Consider the following 18,368-nt stretch of genomic DNA (forward strand, 5'->3'; position numbering starts at 1 on the left):
ATACTGCTTTCAGTAGTTCATTTATACCATTAATTTCTTCACAGAAATTTGAAATTCCAAGCTTGAAATTTGTCTGTTAAATATATGAATTTTAAAATATAATCTAATAATATGAACAACATTTGGGGGAAAATAAGATCCTTATTTCTAGAACAGGTTTGTTCCTGCACCAATGGTTAACTTCAGCTATTAAAATCCAGCCATTTACACAGTATTGTGCATTAACAGCAGGCATACAAAACTGTATAAAGTGGAAAGAAAAAAGATGGAGAAAATGGTTGGAGAAAAGCACAAATCCAGTTGTTAACTTTCACACAGTGAGTGTAAAGAGCCATTTCATATCAAACTCACACATTAAAGACTCTAATATTTCAGGTCAAGTGGGAGCATCTCACCAAGAAGTCTGAAACCAACTACTCTCTACAGCAAAAATGGTCACGTGGGGAAATTAGTGCCATTACCAGTACCAACATCTCGATGATTCCTGCATTTAATCCTCTTGTAAAGCTATTAAGGTATCCAGAAACACTTCAGTTCCCTGAGTCAGATCAGTAGCCTAGCACCCAAAAGGTTAAGATTATCCTGCTCTGTGAAAACCACATGAGATTGATATTTTTCTGTATCTTCTGGCCTCTCTGCAGCTGCAAATTCCCCCAAAAGCCAAAGCAGCCTCCAAGAGAAAAGACTGTGTGTTTTTTTTGTTCAATTTTCATCTCTTCTAATAGCTTTCCTGCCACAAGAGGGTAAGAAGGATCAGAAGCAGGCAGGAAGTTAGTTTTCACCCCCAATTATAGAGGAACTACTCTTTTAAGTATTCATGTTTGTGTTTTTGCTGACCCTTCTATAGATGTCTGGACTATTCTCAGAACAGAAAAGAAGGTTTAAAGAAAATTCTAGATTACAAGTTGTAATATGGATTAGAAGCAAAAATCTTATTTTTTTGTTTCAAAAAACATGCGCATTATGTAGCACTCCACTCCTTTAATGTGAAGACACTAATATTAAAAAAGAAATATGACATGGTTGCTTTAATTATGTAGAACTGTAATTGGCATTTATTGCATCGGGCTTCAGAGGGATAGGAGCATGGGGTGGAAGCTGATTTTTTCATTAAATAGCTGCCCCAAGGCAGATACATTCTGAACAAAGCACCTTTTCATAAGATATACCTGTCCCATGGAGAGAACAACAAAGGGAATGAGGAAGGGGACATAGGAAGCCTGAACAAGGAGAGAATCATATGAAAAGAGTCCTATAAAAAAGAGAAAAAAAGAATAAAAGAGAAAGTAGTAACTAGGATGGAGTGGCATGGTATGGTCTAATAAAGGTTAAATGACTTAATCAATAAGAAAAAGATGATTTCAAAGACTAAGGGCAAAGAGAGAGAAAGGAGGAAATTAAAACAGCACACCTAAAGGATAAGAAGGATTAAAACTAAGATAGAACAAGAAGAAAAAACCCAATACCCAATCTCTCCAAAGAATAAAAAGAAAAAGGAAAAAAAAAAAATCACATCCATGCAAACAGATCTCTTCAGGGAGTAAAAGGCTCGTGCCTGTTGGCATCTGTTTTACTGTAGATTTGATTATATGGCATTCCTCAGCACTTTTGACTGCTTAAGGAGCATTAAACAGATGAGTCATGAAGGATGAAGTTAAGGGCAGAGGAGTACAGGACAATCTCTACTTTCTCATCTACACTCCTTTCCTGCTTTGCCTCAAGGTGGCTACCAGCAGTTTGGGTCTGAAAGAGCCTGAAAAGAACATCTCCTTGCTTTTTTTTTCCCCAAGATGAGGCATGATATGAGAAAATATGGCCCTTAATCAGTTACATATGCTTCTAGTGGAATGGGGAAGACATTCCTGCTCCTCAGTAAGACATCTGAACAACATCAGAAATTGATACAGGGTGCAGGTGAGCAGTCTCCACTATTTGTACATTTAGTGTTCTACTGATATTCCACAGCACCAATGGAAATCTTTATTCCTACCACGGCAAACAACAAATACAACAAGCTAAAGCTTTCTAGTTTGCTAGTGTGTTCTGTGGATTCAAATCAGAGGCTTTGCTGCATCGCCACTTGGCTTTGCTCGTATCTCATGGTCACTATTAACAGACAGCTATGGCAAGGGGCAACGCCCTTTCTGCCCGAGATTCAGACAGTGGAATGGAAACAGGACACCATCTTAAGACTGTTAACCCTCAAAGCAACAGAGCTTTGCACTTGGAGGCAGAAATCATGGCAAAGGAACTTTCTTGGTACTTACATCAGCAGAGAACATGTTTTTCAGTGGTAGAAATACTGCATCTGCAACTACTTTTTTCCTTTGCTACTCAACATCTCCAAAAGAATCAAAAAGCAGTAGAGCAGCACTGATGCAGCAGCAAAAGAGCACTGCATCTAGAGGTTCCTGTACTTCATACCTCTTAAGAGGTTTTCCCAAAGGCCATCTGCAAATGCCACTGAATTGTTCAAGTCTTTATAACCACAGGAATATACTTTTCACATTTCCTTAAATACATTTTCAGTTCTGTTGTAACCACGGGAGTGCAATAACAGGAAATGGAAACATATGCATATATTAACTACAACTTAATTCTGCCAGGAGATAAGACATTATTTGCACTTGTGCAAGTAGAGAGTCACTAATCATCATCACTAAGATGAAAGGTTAGTGCATTGTTTATAGACTATTTAGTATTCATATTTGATTATTTCAGAATTAGTGTCAGAGAAATTATATACTACTAACCATACACAATCCCCCTCTAACAATCTTTTAATCATTCTCTTGATTTTCTTTCTGCCTTCAAATTTCTTGAACTTTTTGTAGAAGCAGTATCCTATCCATCACTCAAAAATACATAAATACATGGTAGTTTAAGATTCCAGATGCAAAATTTACAGGCACTGTCTGTCCTAAAATATGACAGAACAGATTACATCTGGGGCAGCATACCATACAAGAACATCAGCATTGTTAAAGCATGCATGAAGAATATGAAAGCTACCCCAACTTCCCTAACACAGAAATGGTACTACAAGGTACTTACTTTTAGAGATACGTGGTTTAAATGCTTAAGTATAAGCATTTCATTCTTTACTAGTTTGAATTTTAATTCTCTCTCAACGAATTTTATATACACAAAGGGACAAAAAATCTGGTCTGTTGTGGTTATGATCATAGAAAGTTATTATATGGTAATGAAGCAAAGCTGCACCCAAAGCTCAAGACTGTTTCAAAAGAACTTCCAGATAAATTTATTTAACAGAAATGTTGATTTGAGTATTACTAATGATAAAGCAACTAGATAAATCTGGCCAGGCTGTACTATTTTACTTGGTTTTTATTCTGCTGGTCTTTCTCTACAAAACTAGCCATTTTAAATGTCTAGCTAACAGTATAAATCTCTGTAATAGGGCAAGGAAGAATTTCCCTTTCAGGCTCAAAACAATGCAAGTGCACTGGCTGATTCCTCCACCCTGCCTAGGAATGTCCCTCAGGGCCTCCAGTCCAGAAGGCTTGCAAAGCAGTTTATTCTGGAGGGCTTTCTGGAAGCTAGAGAGGAGTTTTAAAAATATCTAACCCATCCTCCCTCTCTGCCCTCCTGTTTACTGGCTTAGCTACACAACAGTAGCCGCAATTGACTACAATTAGGAGAGATATCAAAGACTTTTAAACAGGACATTACATTAAAAGAAGAAATAATTCAACTTCAATGAGGAAGAGATCCATACATGATGCTGTGGTGCACTCTGATGCCAATTATTTTGAGTTATTCATACAAAATGATAAACAAACAGAAAAATATTGCACATTACACACCACTGATTAAAGGCCTTGAGGACATAGATCAGGAATAACATCTGAAGAAAAATATTGCATCAAATTTTGAAATTTTAAGAACTATACATTAAAAGGCATAAGGAACAACTTTATACTGTATCGCTTGAGAAATGCACAAAAAAGACTTGAAAAAGACCTATTATTTTTAAATTAGCCAAAATACGCCAAAAAATGCTGCATACCCGAAGGTACATTAAGATCTGAAGTACATGAAAATTGAAAATTATAAGACCAATTATTGTTTCTCTTGGTGGATACTTTTTTTCTGATCATTACTATATATTCTGATGTTAACGATTAAAATGGTGAAGTGCTTCTTTCTAATTTTACAATAACAATAAAAATAAACAGATCTTTGGACCTATCAGACATTCATAACAAACAACTTCTTTACTAATATACTGCTTTAAGAAACTGTATGTTTCAGCTTTTCCATTTCTTTAATTCCCGTCTAGAGTGCCTGCTGGCAAATCAGCAGCATGTCAGAAAGGGGTGAAGAACGTGAAGATATATAAGTGTGAATTTCATGAAGTCTGTTGCTCCCTCTCTGTTATATATTTCTGGCCAGTAAAACAATGTAAGTACTAGCTCCAAAACCCCATGTTGTGCGTCTCACCCCAGTAGCAATTACAGGAAGAGTCCAGCTGTAAAAACCTGATGGAGACACTGGGCAGATTCAAAGCATCAAAAGCGCAATTCATTAGAAGTGCTTCACTTGTTTTCTGAAGCAATTTTGGAGCTGGTGTACACAGAGATGGGGGTGCAAGGTCACCCCTATTCTCGCCTTTTCACCACTCAGCAGAGGACAAACTACGAGAAAGTAACCCAGAGACTCAAGAAATACCACAGACAGTATTTTAAAGCTTTCCTGAACACAATGTAGGACACTGCTGAGGAGAAAGAAGGAAGCATTCAACAAAACACCCCTTGTGGTCTCTGCATTTAAGAATGAACAGAAAAACAAGCCCCTGACACCAACTACTAGCAACAAAATCAAGGGAAAGCTTTACTCTTCCTTGAACCTTTCTGAATTAACTAAAAGACTCAACAGCAGCAGCTGGTATTTTGTACTCAGCCAAGTACAAAATAGCCTACAGAACAGCCAAGTCAGCCTCCTGTATATTCAGATATAACATGCTTTATTACAAACAAATTCCATTGTATATTGTTTGAATAGCTACTGCAGTGTAAATTGAAGCTTCAAGAAACGCATACAAAGTAATATTTAAGAGTTCTTTTCATGTGGAGTCTCCAGGTTATGGCAATAATGGGATAAGTTTACTGCTGATTACTGCAAAACAGAGTACCTTTCAACACAAAGATGAGCTGGACTGATGGCAAAATTTACTTCCTATTAATTTGCAAGTATCCTGTGATTACAGTATTTCCAAATTGAGGACTTTGTTTTGTTTGGGTTTTTTAATGACAACAAAGTATCCTGTTACATAAACAGAACTGTTCTTTGACACTGCATCTTGCTAACTGTTTTGGGATTTATCTTCAAGAGAAGAATAACAATAAAGAGGCAAATTAATTCTGTTTTCTGTAACTTTAGCAGGGATACTAGTGTAAACATACAGAATTCCCATGGAGAGAATATTTTTAGTCCTTTGTAATAAATGATCAGTAACTTAGCAGACAGAAACAACCTTACTTTTTTCTTTCCCCCCCTCCTGGCTCAGAGAACATATCTCGTACCTATGAATTCTAACGATTAAAATAATTCTACCAATTACTTTGCTGCATTCCAGTAAGCATAGTCAAGTATGTAATGCAATAAACTATGCCTGAATGGTCTGTTTACCCCAAAGCAAGTTACAAGGAAAACTCTTTCGCCTTAAAGGACTTGTCTCTTTGGAGTGTGCAGGCTGGCAAAAAGCCAAGGGAAGCTGGTGCTTAAGCAGCCAAGACTGAGCAGTGCCTGTGTGCACTGCAATCTCAGCCAACCGCAGTAAATGTTATTGGAGTTTTTGTGCTGTAAAATTGCTGCTTTCATGCCCACTGCATCTGACAATAGGAATCCTTGGCCTTGCATGAGAAAGGAAGGTTGATGTGCCTTCTAGTCAGATCTCTGTATCCTTAAAAAGCAGGGTTACTACTCCTGTGTACTCCTAATGGGTTAGTGACAAATAAATTCATGTCAATGCTACGTCAGACAAAGAAAGATACTCAATGGAGAAATATTTGTGTATGAGAAGAGCAGAAAACCCATGCTTTAAGCACAGTCGTTAAGCTATTAAAACTACTGATAATATTTAAAAAGATAAAGGATGTTAAAGGTGACAAATGCTTAGCCTTTCACTTTTCAAAGCAACTTTGTGGTAAGCTGTTTTCACAATCATCCAATGGATATTATTTTTTGCTTAGTGACTCAAACACAAAATCCTTAGCATTTCTCCTATGAGAGACTGCAACAAGCATCTGCCAGCTGAATTTCTGAGAGTCCAGCTTATTTTCAGCAAGCAGCATGTTTAAAGCACTGAAACACGATCCTCCAACTTACAGCTACTGAGAACAGAGTTCAAATGAAAACCAAAAGGCAATGAGAAGACAAACCGGATTTTTTTTTGAAAATTGTCAAATCATCTGGGTTTTTTTGCTACAGGAACTTTTCAACACTATAGAATAAAATGAATGCTGCAGTTGCATTGCAATGACCTGATTTCTGTATTAACCCCTACTAGCAACTTCCATTTAATCCAACAGCAATTCCTCAGAAACATAGAATCAGGACATGGCGATCACTGGAACTATAGAATCAACCAGCTATTAAAAGAAAAATCAAGATTTTATTAAAACCTCACTATCTTCAACTCATTCTATGTTTCTGGAAGAACTTTTGTATTCACAAATCCATCAAGGCTTGGTGAGCATTAGAACACATAAGAGAGGCTTGCAAAACTGTAAATTCAGACTGTTGCCACCAAGTGATGAACACATGGAAACATGCGTAAGATCTTGAGTCTTCCCTTTCTAAAAATGCCTTTTTGAAAAAGATTTTGCATTGCAGTACAGAGTTAAAAATACTAGATCTTCCCCCAAAATAAAATAATGAAAAACAAACAAAAAAAAGAGGTTAATGTGATGATGTGACACATATCTGCTCCTGATGTCATTCAAGTTATTTGCTGTACACACACATAACATTTGTTTCTCAGTTCAGCATAAGTAGTACCTGGGTGAAGCCCTCAGATTTGTAATTTATAATGAAAATAAACCCTCTATGTGACTGTTTCCTTGTCCTCTTACCTTCTTTATTACAGATTAATTTCTACTATAAATTTCTTACAGCCTACTCTCCGCACAAGAGCTGTACATTCTCGTTCTTGATTGCGACTTCAGGATTCTTCCATTAAACTGTGACAGAATTGAAATTCAAACTCCTTATCTTGCAATTAGGGATGTCTGTTCTGTAATCAAGCAGTCAAAGGAAACGATGTGTGTGCAAGCACTGGCAAGAAGGAAGGATACATTTTTGACTCTTATGTTCATCTATTGCGCCAGGTACATGTTAGTTCACCAGTGAGCTGACACTTGGGTGCAGCATTCTTTCCACAGTAAAACGATATTCTGCTTTTATGTTTCACTGTATTTTAGAATGAATTTATCTTCACAGATCTTCTTAAATTGCATGATTTTTTGTACTATGATTTTTGATGGGGAAGGAGGAGTGGAAGAAATGTCTCTACATCAGATCTTATCCGCACCATGATACACAGTTGGCAGGTTGTCCCATCTGGCATGCATTCGAGTATAAGACGGATAATTTGTCACTCTGAATCCTCTGATTTGTGAAAAGGCCAAAATCATCTCTGGAAAGATATTCTGCAGCTAATGATACAGGAGGTGTGGGGGAGACTGTTCTTTGAAGGCTACAAAGGCCACAATCTGAGGAGAAATAATTGGGTCTTGGCTCTTCTATTAAGTAACGTATTAAGAAACTGAAAACGACAAAAATCTCTTAAGAGCAAAACATGACTTACAACAATCAGATATGAGAAGTAATTGCCCACCACTTTGCAAAATTTGATTTTGGAGGGGTGAGGGTGAGACTGGGGAACTGTAATTTGCTTTTGGCAAACAGACTGAATGCTTAATTAAACGGAACAAATGTACATTTTTGTACATTACAGGAACAATGTTGACAGAAGTTTGGCTTAAAAACCAGTGAAAGAGGATAAAAAGATAGATTCATGAAATTGAAATCAAATATCAAAAAAGAGATAAAAAATAAAGTGGCAAGCATTCAAGACTCAATTTTCAAATTTTTAAGGCAACTACATTTGCCCCAAGCAAGTGGAACAGATAAATCTGTCGATCTGTAGTTCCTGAAAGACATTTGCCTTCCTGCAATGTCTGACTTTGGGCCATAAGAAATTTACATGTTTCAGTAGCTACCAAGGAAGGCTGCAAGCACTGCTACACACTGGCTGAAACAGAACTGTCTCTGGCCTGAGAAAAAAAGTCAGCATGTATTTTTATAACATGAACTTATTCTGTATTTACAGAAAGCTTGTCAAGTACCTCTATTCAGCATCATGGGCATTGTGAATTTATGGGTATCAAACATTTTTGCTTACAAAATATTTACACGAGTACGTACATGCCCAGAAGACATTGGCAGTTTTTACTGAGAACTGGGAATCTTATTTTGTAATTTTGCAGGGTATAAAATGGTCCAGCGTGTGGGAAGGGAAAGTGGCTGTTTTGCAAATGATTCATTGTGGAAGGTCTGGACAATTTCAGAGTGAGGTCTGGGCTACAGGACAAATCATCTTCTGTTAGATTTAAACAGGCAATGCATTTCAACATGCAGGCTGCCAATACAACACGTTTAGCCATAGCTTAGTATGAAAATCTGTCATAAACTACAAGCTCACACACACACGATTTGAAATGCACAGAAATAGTACTAGAAAAGCTTCAGGAGGTTATCTCAGTCCACCTTCTCCTAATTGAATGTAGGTTTGTTCTCAGCAGCATGAGTTACATTTTTATTTGTTTTAATTTCATGTTACAAAGTGAGAGAGCTTCTGTCACTTCCTTGGGACAGACTTTGATATCTTAATATAGTTAATTGTTAAACCGTTTTTCCTAACTATGTGCCTAATCTTCCTTCCCTTCCCTTCCCTTCCCTTTCCTTCCCTTCCCTTCCCTTCCCTTCCCTTCCCTTCCCTTCCCTTCCCTTCCCTTCCCTTCCCTTCCCTTCCCTTCCCTTCCCTTCCCTTCCCTTCCCTTTCCTTTCCTTTCCTTTCCTTTCCTTTCCTTTCCTTTCCTTTCCTTTCCTTTCCTTTCCTTTCCTTTCCTTTCCTTTCCTTTCCTTTCCTTTCCTTTCCTTTCCTTTCCTTTCCTTTCCTTTCCTTTCCTTTCCTTTCCTTTCCTTTCCTTTCCTTTCCTTTCCTTTCCTTTCCTTTCCTTTCCTTTCCTTTCCTTTCCTTTCCTTTCCTTTCCTTTCCTTTCCTTTCCTTTCCTTTCCTTTCCTTTCCTTTCCTTTCCTTTCCTTTCCTTTCCTTTCCTTTCCTTTCCTTTCCTTCCTGTTACTTTTAGTTGTATTCCCATACTGCAGGCAAGATGTTCCACTCAGTCTTTGGTTATTAGCTTCTCTTTGCCAGCAATTAATTATTGCTTAGGCCATAGATTGAGCCAAAGTTTAATCTCTTACTTATTCCCATAGAGTAATATCTCTAACCTCATAATTGTTTTCATACACATATATCTGAACAGTAAAATAAAGAGCAATAAGAGAATTTGACAGGAACTTTGAAGAAGCAAGATGCTTGAATTCCAAACTTATATTCCATTGGTGCTATGTCTAGGAATCCCTCTTTGCAGATATATTTGTATACCCAGTTCAAACTGTACTTGTGAGTCAGACCACGTTGCAGATTAATGCCTAATTAAAACTCTCTATGACCACTTCTCCTTAGCTTCTTCCTGAATATACTGCACTTCAGACCAGCTTATATTTTTCAGTTCTAATTTCATTAGTTTCTGGCTATATGATTAATGATCTTTCCTTGCCCTCTTCTATTAACATTTTGTCTCTAGTTGGCACTCAGAACACTTGCTATTTAGTATCATCAGGAAATTTTTAGTACCATTTTTACTCCTTCATCCATATAACAAATGAGGATGTTAAATAAAACCAAGATTATAGCATATCCCCATGATGTTCTTCAATACAACTCCTCCTAGTTTGAATGATTAGTCCTAATTTATTACCACAGACTTTCAGACCAAGCAGGTCTGAGTTAATTTTTCAAGTAACATGTCTTAAGCCCAGTGTCGGACCTGAGGACAAATTGTATGCACTGATACAACAAGACAAAATTTAATTTATCATGAATTATGAGATAAGAGATAAAAATCTCTTTAAACAATGTGTAAGACAACAATGAAAATAAGGCATGTGGATACCCTCACAGATTCCAGATAACTGATAGTTCTGAGAATGAATGAAAAGGAAAAGAAGTAAATATATACCCTACACTGAGAAAAACCTAAAGAGCTTTTAAGCATTTAATCTCATAACCTAATGTTTATTTCCTGGTGTCCTAGAACACCCCCTTCCTCTCATTTTGTTCCCCAATAATTTGAACTACTAAAATGCAGTTCATTAGAGTACGGTGCTAATAACACCAAGGTTGTGGGTTCAATCCCTGTGTGGGTCATTCACTTAAAAGTTGGGCTCGATGATCCTTGTAGGTCTCTTCCAACTAAGAATATTCTATGAAATCTAAACAACTCCTTCTGTGAAATTACATTGTAGGTGACAGCCTGGCTGCCAAGTTCTAGTTCACCAGCACATGCCGTTTCCTGTGTGGAGTAACTGTGGCAAAGCAGAGACGGAATAAGGACTGAGAAGTGTTCAGTAGGCACTAAAGCAGGACTACCAGAAACCCACACAAGGTACTTCCACACTGGCTTAATTTACCATGGGCCTTTTTTAATATTCACAGGTTATTTCCAACCTTCTCACAAGCCAGTTGCATATGAAGGGGGAAATTCCATTTTCCTCTTCCCACCCCCACAGGAGCTGCAAGGGAACAAAGTCACTAGCATCTTCCATTAACTTACAGCACAAATCCCTGTGTGTACTTCCAACCACACTTCCATTTCATTTGGCTCTTGGTGGAAAGAAAAAGGCAGAAGTGAGGCAGATTGTTTAGTTATGCTGGTTATACATGAACAGTTGTATCTATGCAGAAAAATAAAATGTGAGAGATGGAAGGACAATCTGAAGAGTAAAAAACCCCTAACAAACACCTAATAAAATTCACACATATGTTCTGTACATGTGTTATATCTGGTCTTTAGCAGTGCCAGGCTTGAGCATTGGGCACCTATTCCCTCAAGTACTTGTACAAAAGCAGAAGGTTCTGACCTTGGCTTCTTGATACTGTGGGATAATAAAAACAATAATTTCTGTATAGGAGATACTTTTGTATAAGCTCTCCCATCAAGTTCTAATGAGTCATCATGAACTAAAGCCCTCAATTGATAGGAGAATTATGCCACAGCACATTTAGTGTCTGTAGAGTGAGATGTCTTACAATGAGACCTCCAAATGCATAGAGTTCGAATACGTTTTCATTCAACCAGCTTTATTACATTATTTTTTCTCTTTCACAAGTTTAAATTCAGATTTGTGCTCTTGATTTCCAAATTTATAGGAAGGCTTAGCCATTTCAAACTGAAAAGTCCATCAATCTGCAATTCCCATGTGGCTGGAGCCAAATCTTGTTTATTGTGCATTACCTGGCAGATCCTTGATCAAGGACAACTGAAAACCAGTTTATATTATATTGAATTTTTTCAGATCTTCCCACTACATAAGCGATTATCACAAGCTGTTATTAAGAAACATGAGAACCTTGATGCTCAAATGCACTATACAAATGCTGCTGTGAAATACATCCTTCTCTATTCTGCATTTTATGGTTCTCTCATAAATTTCCAATTTAGGAGGTAAAAATTCTCAAATCTGAGTTTCTAACTCAGAATCTTCAATCTCATTGTCAGTAGTAAGCATTAAATATTAACTATACCTTGTCTTCATACCCTCTGCTTAAACTAAGAATTTAGCACTTTATTTCTCATATTGAATTCTGTGTTAAAATATAAGCTGCTACTAATGTCAATAAATTCCCCTCCAAAGTCTGACTAATCTATAACTTTTCATGGAAAAAGATTAGGAAACTTATCAATATGCTTAAATACAGATACTCAATGACTTCTGTTGTTTATAAGACTTAGTGACATAAGGAAACTCAGTCACATTCAAGAATCCTTTCCTCCCAGTTCCCAGTTCACTCTACTCTCCCTCTCACTTTGACAACTGTTTCATTTCCCTGCACATGTATTCAGATGTCCCTATTTCTTATAAACTGCTGCTCTTTCTAAAAACAATAAATGTAGTAAGTAAATTGTTCTGATAGCAGTAGACAAAAAGACTAACTGCTGGAACAGTTCATATACTGAGCTGTGCCCTGAAGAACAAGTAGAATTAATCAGAGATGCTATGTAAAAGAAGAGTTATAACTGATGGTCCTAAAATTGATCTCCTCCTGAATTTCATGACTTACTAACACACTGCTCTTAGAGAAATTAAATGATTCCTATTAAACCGTCCACAACACTTTGTACTTGATCTGAATTTTTACAGCTACTAATAATACCTCCATGTTGACCTTAGCTCCTCATAGTAAGCATCTCAAAACTCATTTTACTAATTTTGTCTTTGCTATGTTAGCTAATCCCAGAAAAGGAAGCTAATTCCCACTGGTTAACAAAACAAGCTAATCAAACCCAGCATCACAGACTAAAATAATTCTACACACATATTCAGTTCCTTTAAATTTTGAATGAGCCGATCAAATATAACACATTGATTAAATGGACTCATTCTAAAGGAAAACAATCAGATGTTTGAAATAGACTAAGAAGATATTAATTCAAATTGCTATTCAAATAAAGTCAATATAACTGAAAGCAGTTCAATAATATAATTGTTTTCAGTCAGCACCTTTTTTATCCCTAAATGCTTCAGCAGTGAACCCCCACCCTCTGCCAACATAAACACTGGACAAAGTAATCTGGAATATGGCACTGGACTTACTTTGAACCCATTAAGATTAGATAGCATTGAAAGCTTACATGAAGACGCAAAAGAAAACTAGTGAAAAAAAAAACCCTCTTTCTGTGAAAGTGCTGCATTACTTACGATTTTAGCTAAAGAAACTGCAAGAATCAAATAACAGCATACTAAATGCCACAATTAAATGATATCCACTTGATAGGACAGAATTGGAGAAATCCACATACTACAATGCAATGCTACACAACCATATCATCAAGAAGAAGAAAGGGTAGCTAACTTATTAAATTTTGCTTTTCCCTCTTTTACAGAGAACATACTTTTTGCCCACAAGTAGGCCATCAGCATATAAAATGAGAACCCAACCATACGCAAATCAAGTAGATAATCTAAGCAATGTTCATTGATGTGCTAAGTGAAAGAAATCTTTCTTCCAGTAACACAAACCCTCATCCTGCACCTGATTGTAGAAATGGAAGTCCACTACCTGAACACCTATGATCTTCTCCCTTACCCAGCAGAAAACCAACAAGCCTGACTTAAACTACGGCAATCACTACGTACACAGTATATGTGGTTGGCAAGCAGAAGCACTTCTAAAAACAAGTCTAATCTTGTGGAGAGAAACATCATTGACAGCAGGAACTACAAACACTTCTGCTACACATATACACTGAAGGAGTGAACATCAGACATCCACAGGTAGAGGACACAGGAGAGAATGGTGGGAAGAAAGAGGGAAAAGGAAAAACAAACACACTTGCAGAGTATGCTGGGTTTTCCTCCAGCTTAGCAGAAGTCTTACAAAGAACAACAGTGTCAACATATACCATGGTGCTAACTCCTGTCCTACTTTTAATCAAAACCCCTCTTACATCATTCTGCTAAAAGGACAAGACTTGGCCTGACACAGGATCAGATGAAATTAGTTTAGCTTGTCTGGGATGAAACAGGTTAAGGAACACTCCTGAAGGCTGGTAAACTCACTTGCAAGCAACTGTTCAAAAATTCAGAAGTAGCGACAAGACTTAAAACCTAGAGGAAAGATGAAGACTTACTAGCTTCCTAAGATATGCAAGCAGATCATCCCAACTATTCAAAAATTTTCACAGTTTTGTCTCGCTTTTGCATTTTTTATTTCTATAAAAGAAGGGTTGGAGGATACAGTAATCTAAATATATTGACTTATTGAACTAAATCAGGCTACATTTTGGATAACACATATATTTTCTAACAGATTTCATATTCCTAGACATAAAAGAAAGATAGCATACCCTGATTATGACAATGCATGACCATTTTTTTGAGGTCTTCACAGATTAGATACTGCGCAAGTTGAACATGCAAAAGTAAAGTTATTTATTTTAAAGATCTTAATCCAAATGTGTCAAATTCACATTCATGAGTGGTCTTCGCAGATTGGCCTTTTAGACACAACAACAAAATTTCACTCAAAGCTAAGAAGAGAAGCTCAAATTTAGTGCTGTGCTTGGCAAAATAATTCTGTCCAACCAGCTGATGTGTTATCGGCAAAAAAAAAAAAAAAAAAAAAAAAATTTCTCCATACTCCCTCTAGTGGTTCATCTGTAGGCGAGATTTAAACAATCAAAAGACAGAAATGGTTCTTAGAATACGAAGTGGCTTGTTCCCAGCTTTGTTGATCTACCCAAGAAGGGGTGTTAATTAAAAAAAAACATTCTTCCAGTCTGCCTAAACCAAGAAAATTTTTTCAGTCATGCATCAAAAATGGAAACCTGTGGCTAATATATTTACTCACATTAAAAGAAAAAAAAAGAAAGAAAAGAAATAAGAAAAAAGAAATAAGAAAAGAGAAATAAGAAAACAGAAATAAGAAAAGAGAAATAAGAAAAGAGAAATAAGAAAAGAGAAATAAGAAAAAAGAAATAAGAAGCAAGAAGCAATTAAAAAAAGGAAAAAAGAAAAAAGAAAAAAGGAAAAAAAGAAAAAAAACAGAAAAAAGTGGTTTCTTTGGGCAGGACGTTTAAGCAGGCACTGGTGTTTAAAGTATGTCACTCCTTCTGCTTAGTGATGCTGGTTAGAAGGAAGAGAAACATGGAAACATACATCTCAGAAGCCACCACTGCCTCCTGTCATCTCATAGCTCTCTTCCTTTAGAGCTTTCCCTCAGTCTCAAGTGCCCTATCCAGTGACAAAAATCCTGCTCTACTTCCCTTAGGAAATGAAAGGAATGGCTGGAACCCGCTAAACTTGATGAGGTAGTAAAAGACAACTTTTACATTATTCTGAAGCTAAATATCATGACAGTTTAACCAACTTCAGCCTGCCCTCTAAAAAGTACAACCAAAGGTTAGTCACTTGCTAAAAACTACATTACATAATATATCATTAATAGCTACTGCTTCACATAAGCATTGCCTGTTAAATGACTTAAATAAGCTTTTCTATATTAGCAGTTATTTTCTACTCTTGCTTATCTAACAGTAAAATAGAAAAAAAAATTGCAGCATTTAAGGAAAAATCAGTTTAAAATACAGAGTCATTTTGATATATTTAAGTTTTATTAGACAATTTGTTAAGAAGATGGAAAATAAAAGGGTATTTAAACTATGGACAAAGTGTCCTCTTCTTACCATGACCTGGGACAGATACTGGGTTATCACCGGTCTGTACTAGATATGAGCCGGCAGTATAGTCCTCATCTGTATCAGAGTCCTGAACTGGCTGGCTGCCATTATTACTTAATAACCACCTCTGGTTGTCATGGAGATTGGGTGATGGAGGAGGGGAGTGTAAATGTTCAGTAACTGATGGACTAGATGAGGAGGATGGCATGGGAGGACCTATAAAAAAATAAAAAGCATTTAAAATATGGGTCAAGATATAATATGAAAAACAAATAACTTATTTCTTGTATCACCAAAAGGTGAATATTCTACTTCAAACAAGAAAAAAGATGGACAAAGAAAATATTACAATTGCCTGAAATAAACTGGTTTAAGTTCTTTAGAAACCATAACACAATGCTGTAACTTGATATTTCAATGAATAGTGTTTATCATACAGGATTGCTTCTTTCAGTGGGACACTCCTGTCTAAAATCTACTAGTGAAAGAAAGTAACACAGATAAGCAGGCACAGAGACAGAGAAACAGGACCAGTTTTCCAAGCTCACACATACAGGGAAACTCACCACTGTAAATTTCTACCACAGGAGTTACTCTGACAGAACTTTAGTTTTCAGCAGTGTTTCCCAGACATGCATACTATTTAAAACCCTCAAAATGTTTCTCCTGTCAAACTAGTGTCCATCTGCACAAGTTGTTTTAAAACATGCATACACAATGACTACATCCCATTTCTGCATCTTAAAAGTATCCTAAAGTCATCAAGGAGGAAGACAGATTAAATAAAGCCTTATATCATAACAATGCATTTAGTCCTTCAATGAAACAATAATTAGGTCAAAATGCAACAGAGAGTGAGTTACCTACTATACCCTGTGAATATATAGGTTCTTTACAGTCTTTAGTGAGCACAGATCTGACTCAGAGTAAGACTGCTGGACTACTTCTGAATAAAGTGTTGCCTGTGCATGGGGAATGCACCAGAACATGAAGAAGCTTTATTACATAATTTATGTTAAAACCAAAATTAGATTAATATGCATGGTTATCATTCATAACTATAAATCTAAATTTAAATTAGAGAAAAATAAGCTTTTTTTCATCATATAATGATTTGGTTTTATGGTACTTAGTAGCACAGTTATGCTGGAGAGATGCTGTACTTCTCAATGTTAATAAATCATACTGGCACCAGTAGCTTGAATTACCTTCCCTCCACCTCCCTTGTACATGCTAGAATCATGCTAATTATTTTTTTTTCCACATTCAGTTTATACCGTCATATAGTATCTCAAATATCTCTAAAACATGTTGCTAAGTCCTTACAAATTCATTTCCCTGGGAATAAACCTATGACAGTCTCACAACAAACTATTTACTTTATTTCCACATATCTTTTATCCCTTCTTGTGGAGAACAGCACAACATATATTATTATAATTTAGGATGCAGGCTTGGTCCTGGAAGGAAGGTGAGCACTTACTATTAGTCAAGTAACTCCCAAGGTTTGTAATCAGGGAAATAAAAGTATGGGGTAACAACATTTTACAGGGCTCAGCTTGTGAATTTAGAAGTAGGGGGTGGGCACATTTTGTAGTTTGAGATAAAATGACAACAGGTTTTCTTGCTACACCTTGATTTTTCACATTGCTTGCTTCAGTAACCGGAATTTGTGGTTATTTCTTGATGGAATATTTAATGCATTATTTATGATACACTCAAACTGATTTAGGTAGCTGTTATATTTCATTTTTGAACAGTTCCAATTAAAAAAAAGTAGGGGTTTTTGTAATTTTTTTTTATCTTAGAAAAAATCTCCTTTACTTGCTTTGGACCTCTCCATGAGGAGAGCTACAGTAATATCTTCCAGTTGTATATGCACTGTCTGAAGCAAGTCAACACCTTAGTAGTATCTTTGGACTTTATATATAACATTTCTCCTTCTCAATCTACACTCACTAACTTTCAGGCATAACAGAGCCTTGATTGCACAAATCATAATCATACAAAATATCGTGTTGCCTGAAAATGTGCCACATCCAAGGTTCCTTAATTGTTTTGTAAATTCCCTCATTTACTCAAGCTCATTAATTGTCTCAGTGCTACCTGGCTAGCTGACAGTGCACTGCACTGATGAGTAGCCACCCAGAACATGCTTCACTTGGGTGCCCTGGTTTGCTGAATTTCTCAGTTCAGAAAACACTGCGTGTCAGGTGTGGGGTGAAAGTGCGAGGGTATAGGCAAAGCTCCCACCACTACACTCAGCAGGGACAGATCTCTGCTACTAAAAATCATTTGATTAGGGCTGTAACACCACCAGGAAATTATGCAACTTTTTATAAATAAAGCTAATTCTTGCAGGCAGGCCTTACAATTGTAGAATCATTTAGGTTGGAAAAGAAATTTAAAGTCATTGAGTCCAACCTTTAACTCAGCATTGCCAAGTCCACCACTAAATCATGTCCGTAAGTGCCACATCTACATGTCTGTAAAACACTTTCAGCAATAGAGACTCAACAACTTCCCTGGGCAGCCTGTTCCAAATTGTGATCACCCTTTCAATGAAGAAATCTTTCCTAATATTCAAGTTAACCTCCCTGACACACTGCTAGCTCATGTTCAGAGGGCAGTCGACCAGCATCTCCAGGTCACTTTCTAGCTTTCTTGCCACTTTTCTCCCAGCATGTAGCATTGCATGGAGTTGTGACCTAAGTGCAGGACCCAGCACTTGGCCTTCTTGAACCTCAGACAATTGGCCTCAGCCCATTGATCCAGCCTGTCCAGATCCCTCTATGGAACCTTCTACCCCCCAGCAGA

At 36.8% G+C, this 18,368-nt stretch overlaps 1 protein-coding gene across 1 annotated transcript in view; it reads right to left on the reverse strand.

Annotated features, from left to right (window-relative positions):
* The window catches only part of TENM3 (teneurin transmembrane protein 3), a 1,292,929-nt gene that overhangs the window by 156,010 nt on the left and 1,118,551 nt on the right, over positions 1–18,368 (reverse strand). The window contains exon 15 of the mRNA XM_063402168.1: positions 15,558–15,767. Coding sequence (XP_063258238.1) covers positions 15,558–15,767 — 210 coding nt within the window. The remainder of the gene's footprint in view (positions 1–15,557; positions 15,768–18,368) is intronic.

This window comes from Prinia subflava, chromosome 7, assembly GCF_021018805.1.
Source record: "Prinia subflava isolate CZ2003 ecotype Zambia chromosome 7, Cam_Psub_1.2, whole genome shotgun sequence".
In the NCBI taxonomy this organism is placed as follows: Eukaryota; Metazoa; Chordata; class Aves; order Passeriformes; family Cisticolidae; genus Prinia; species Prinia subflava.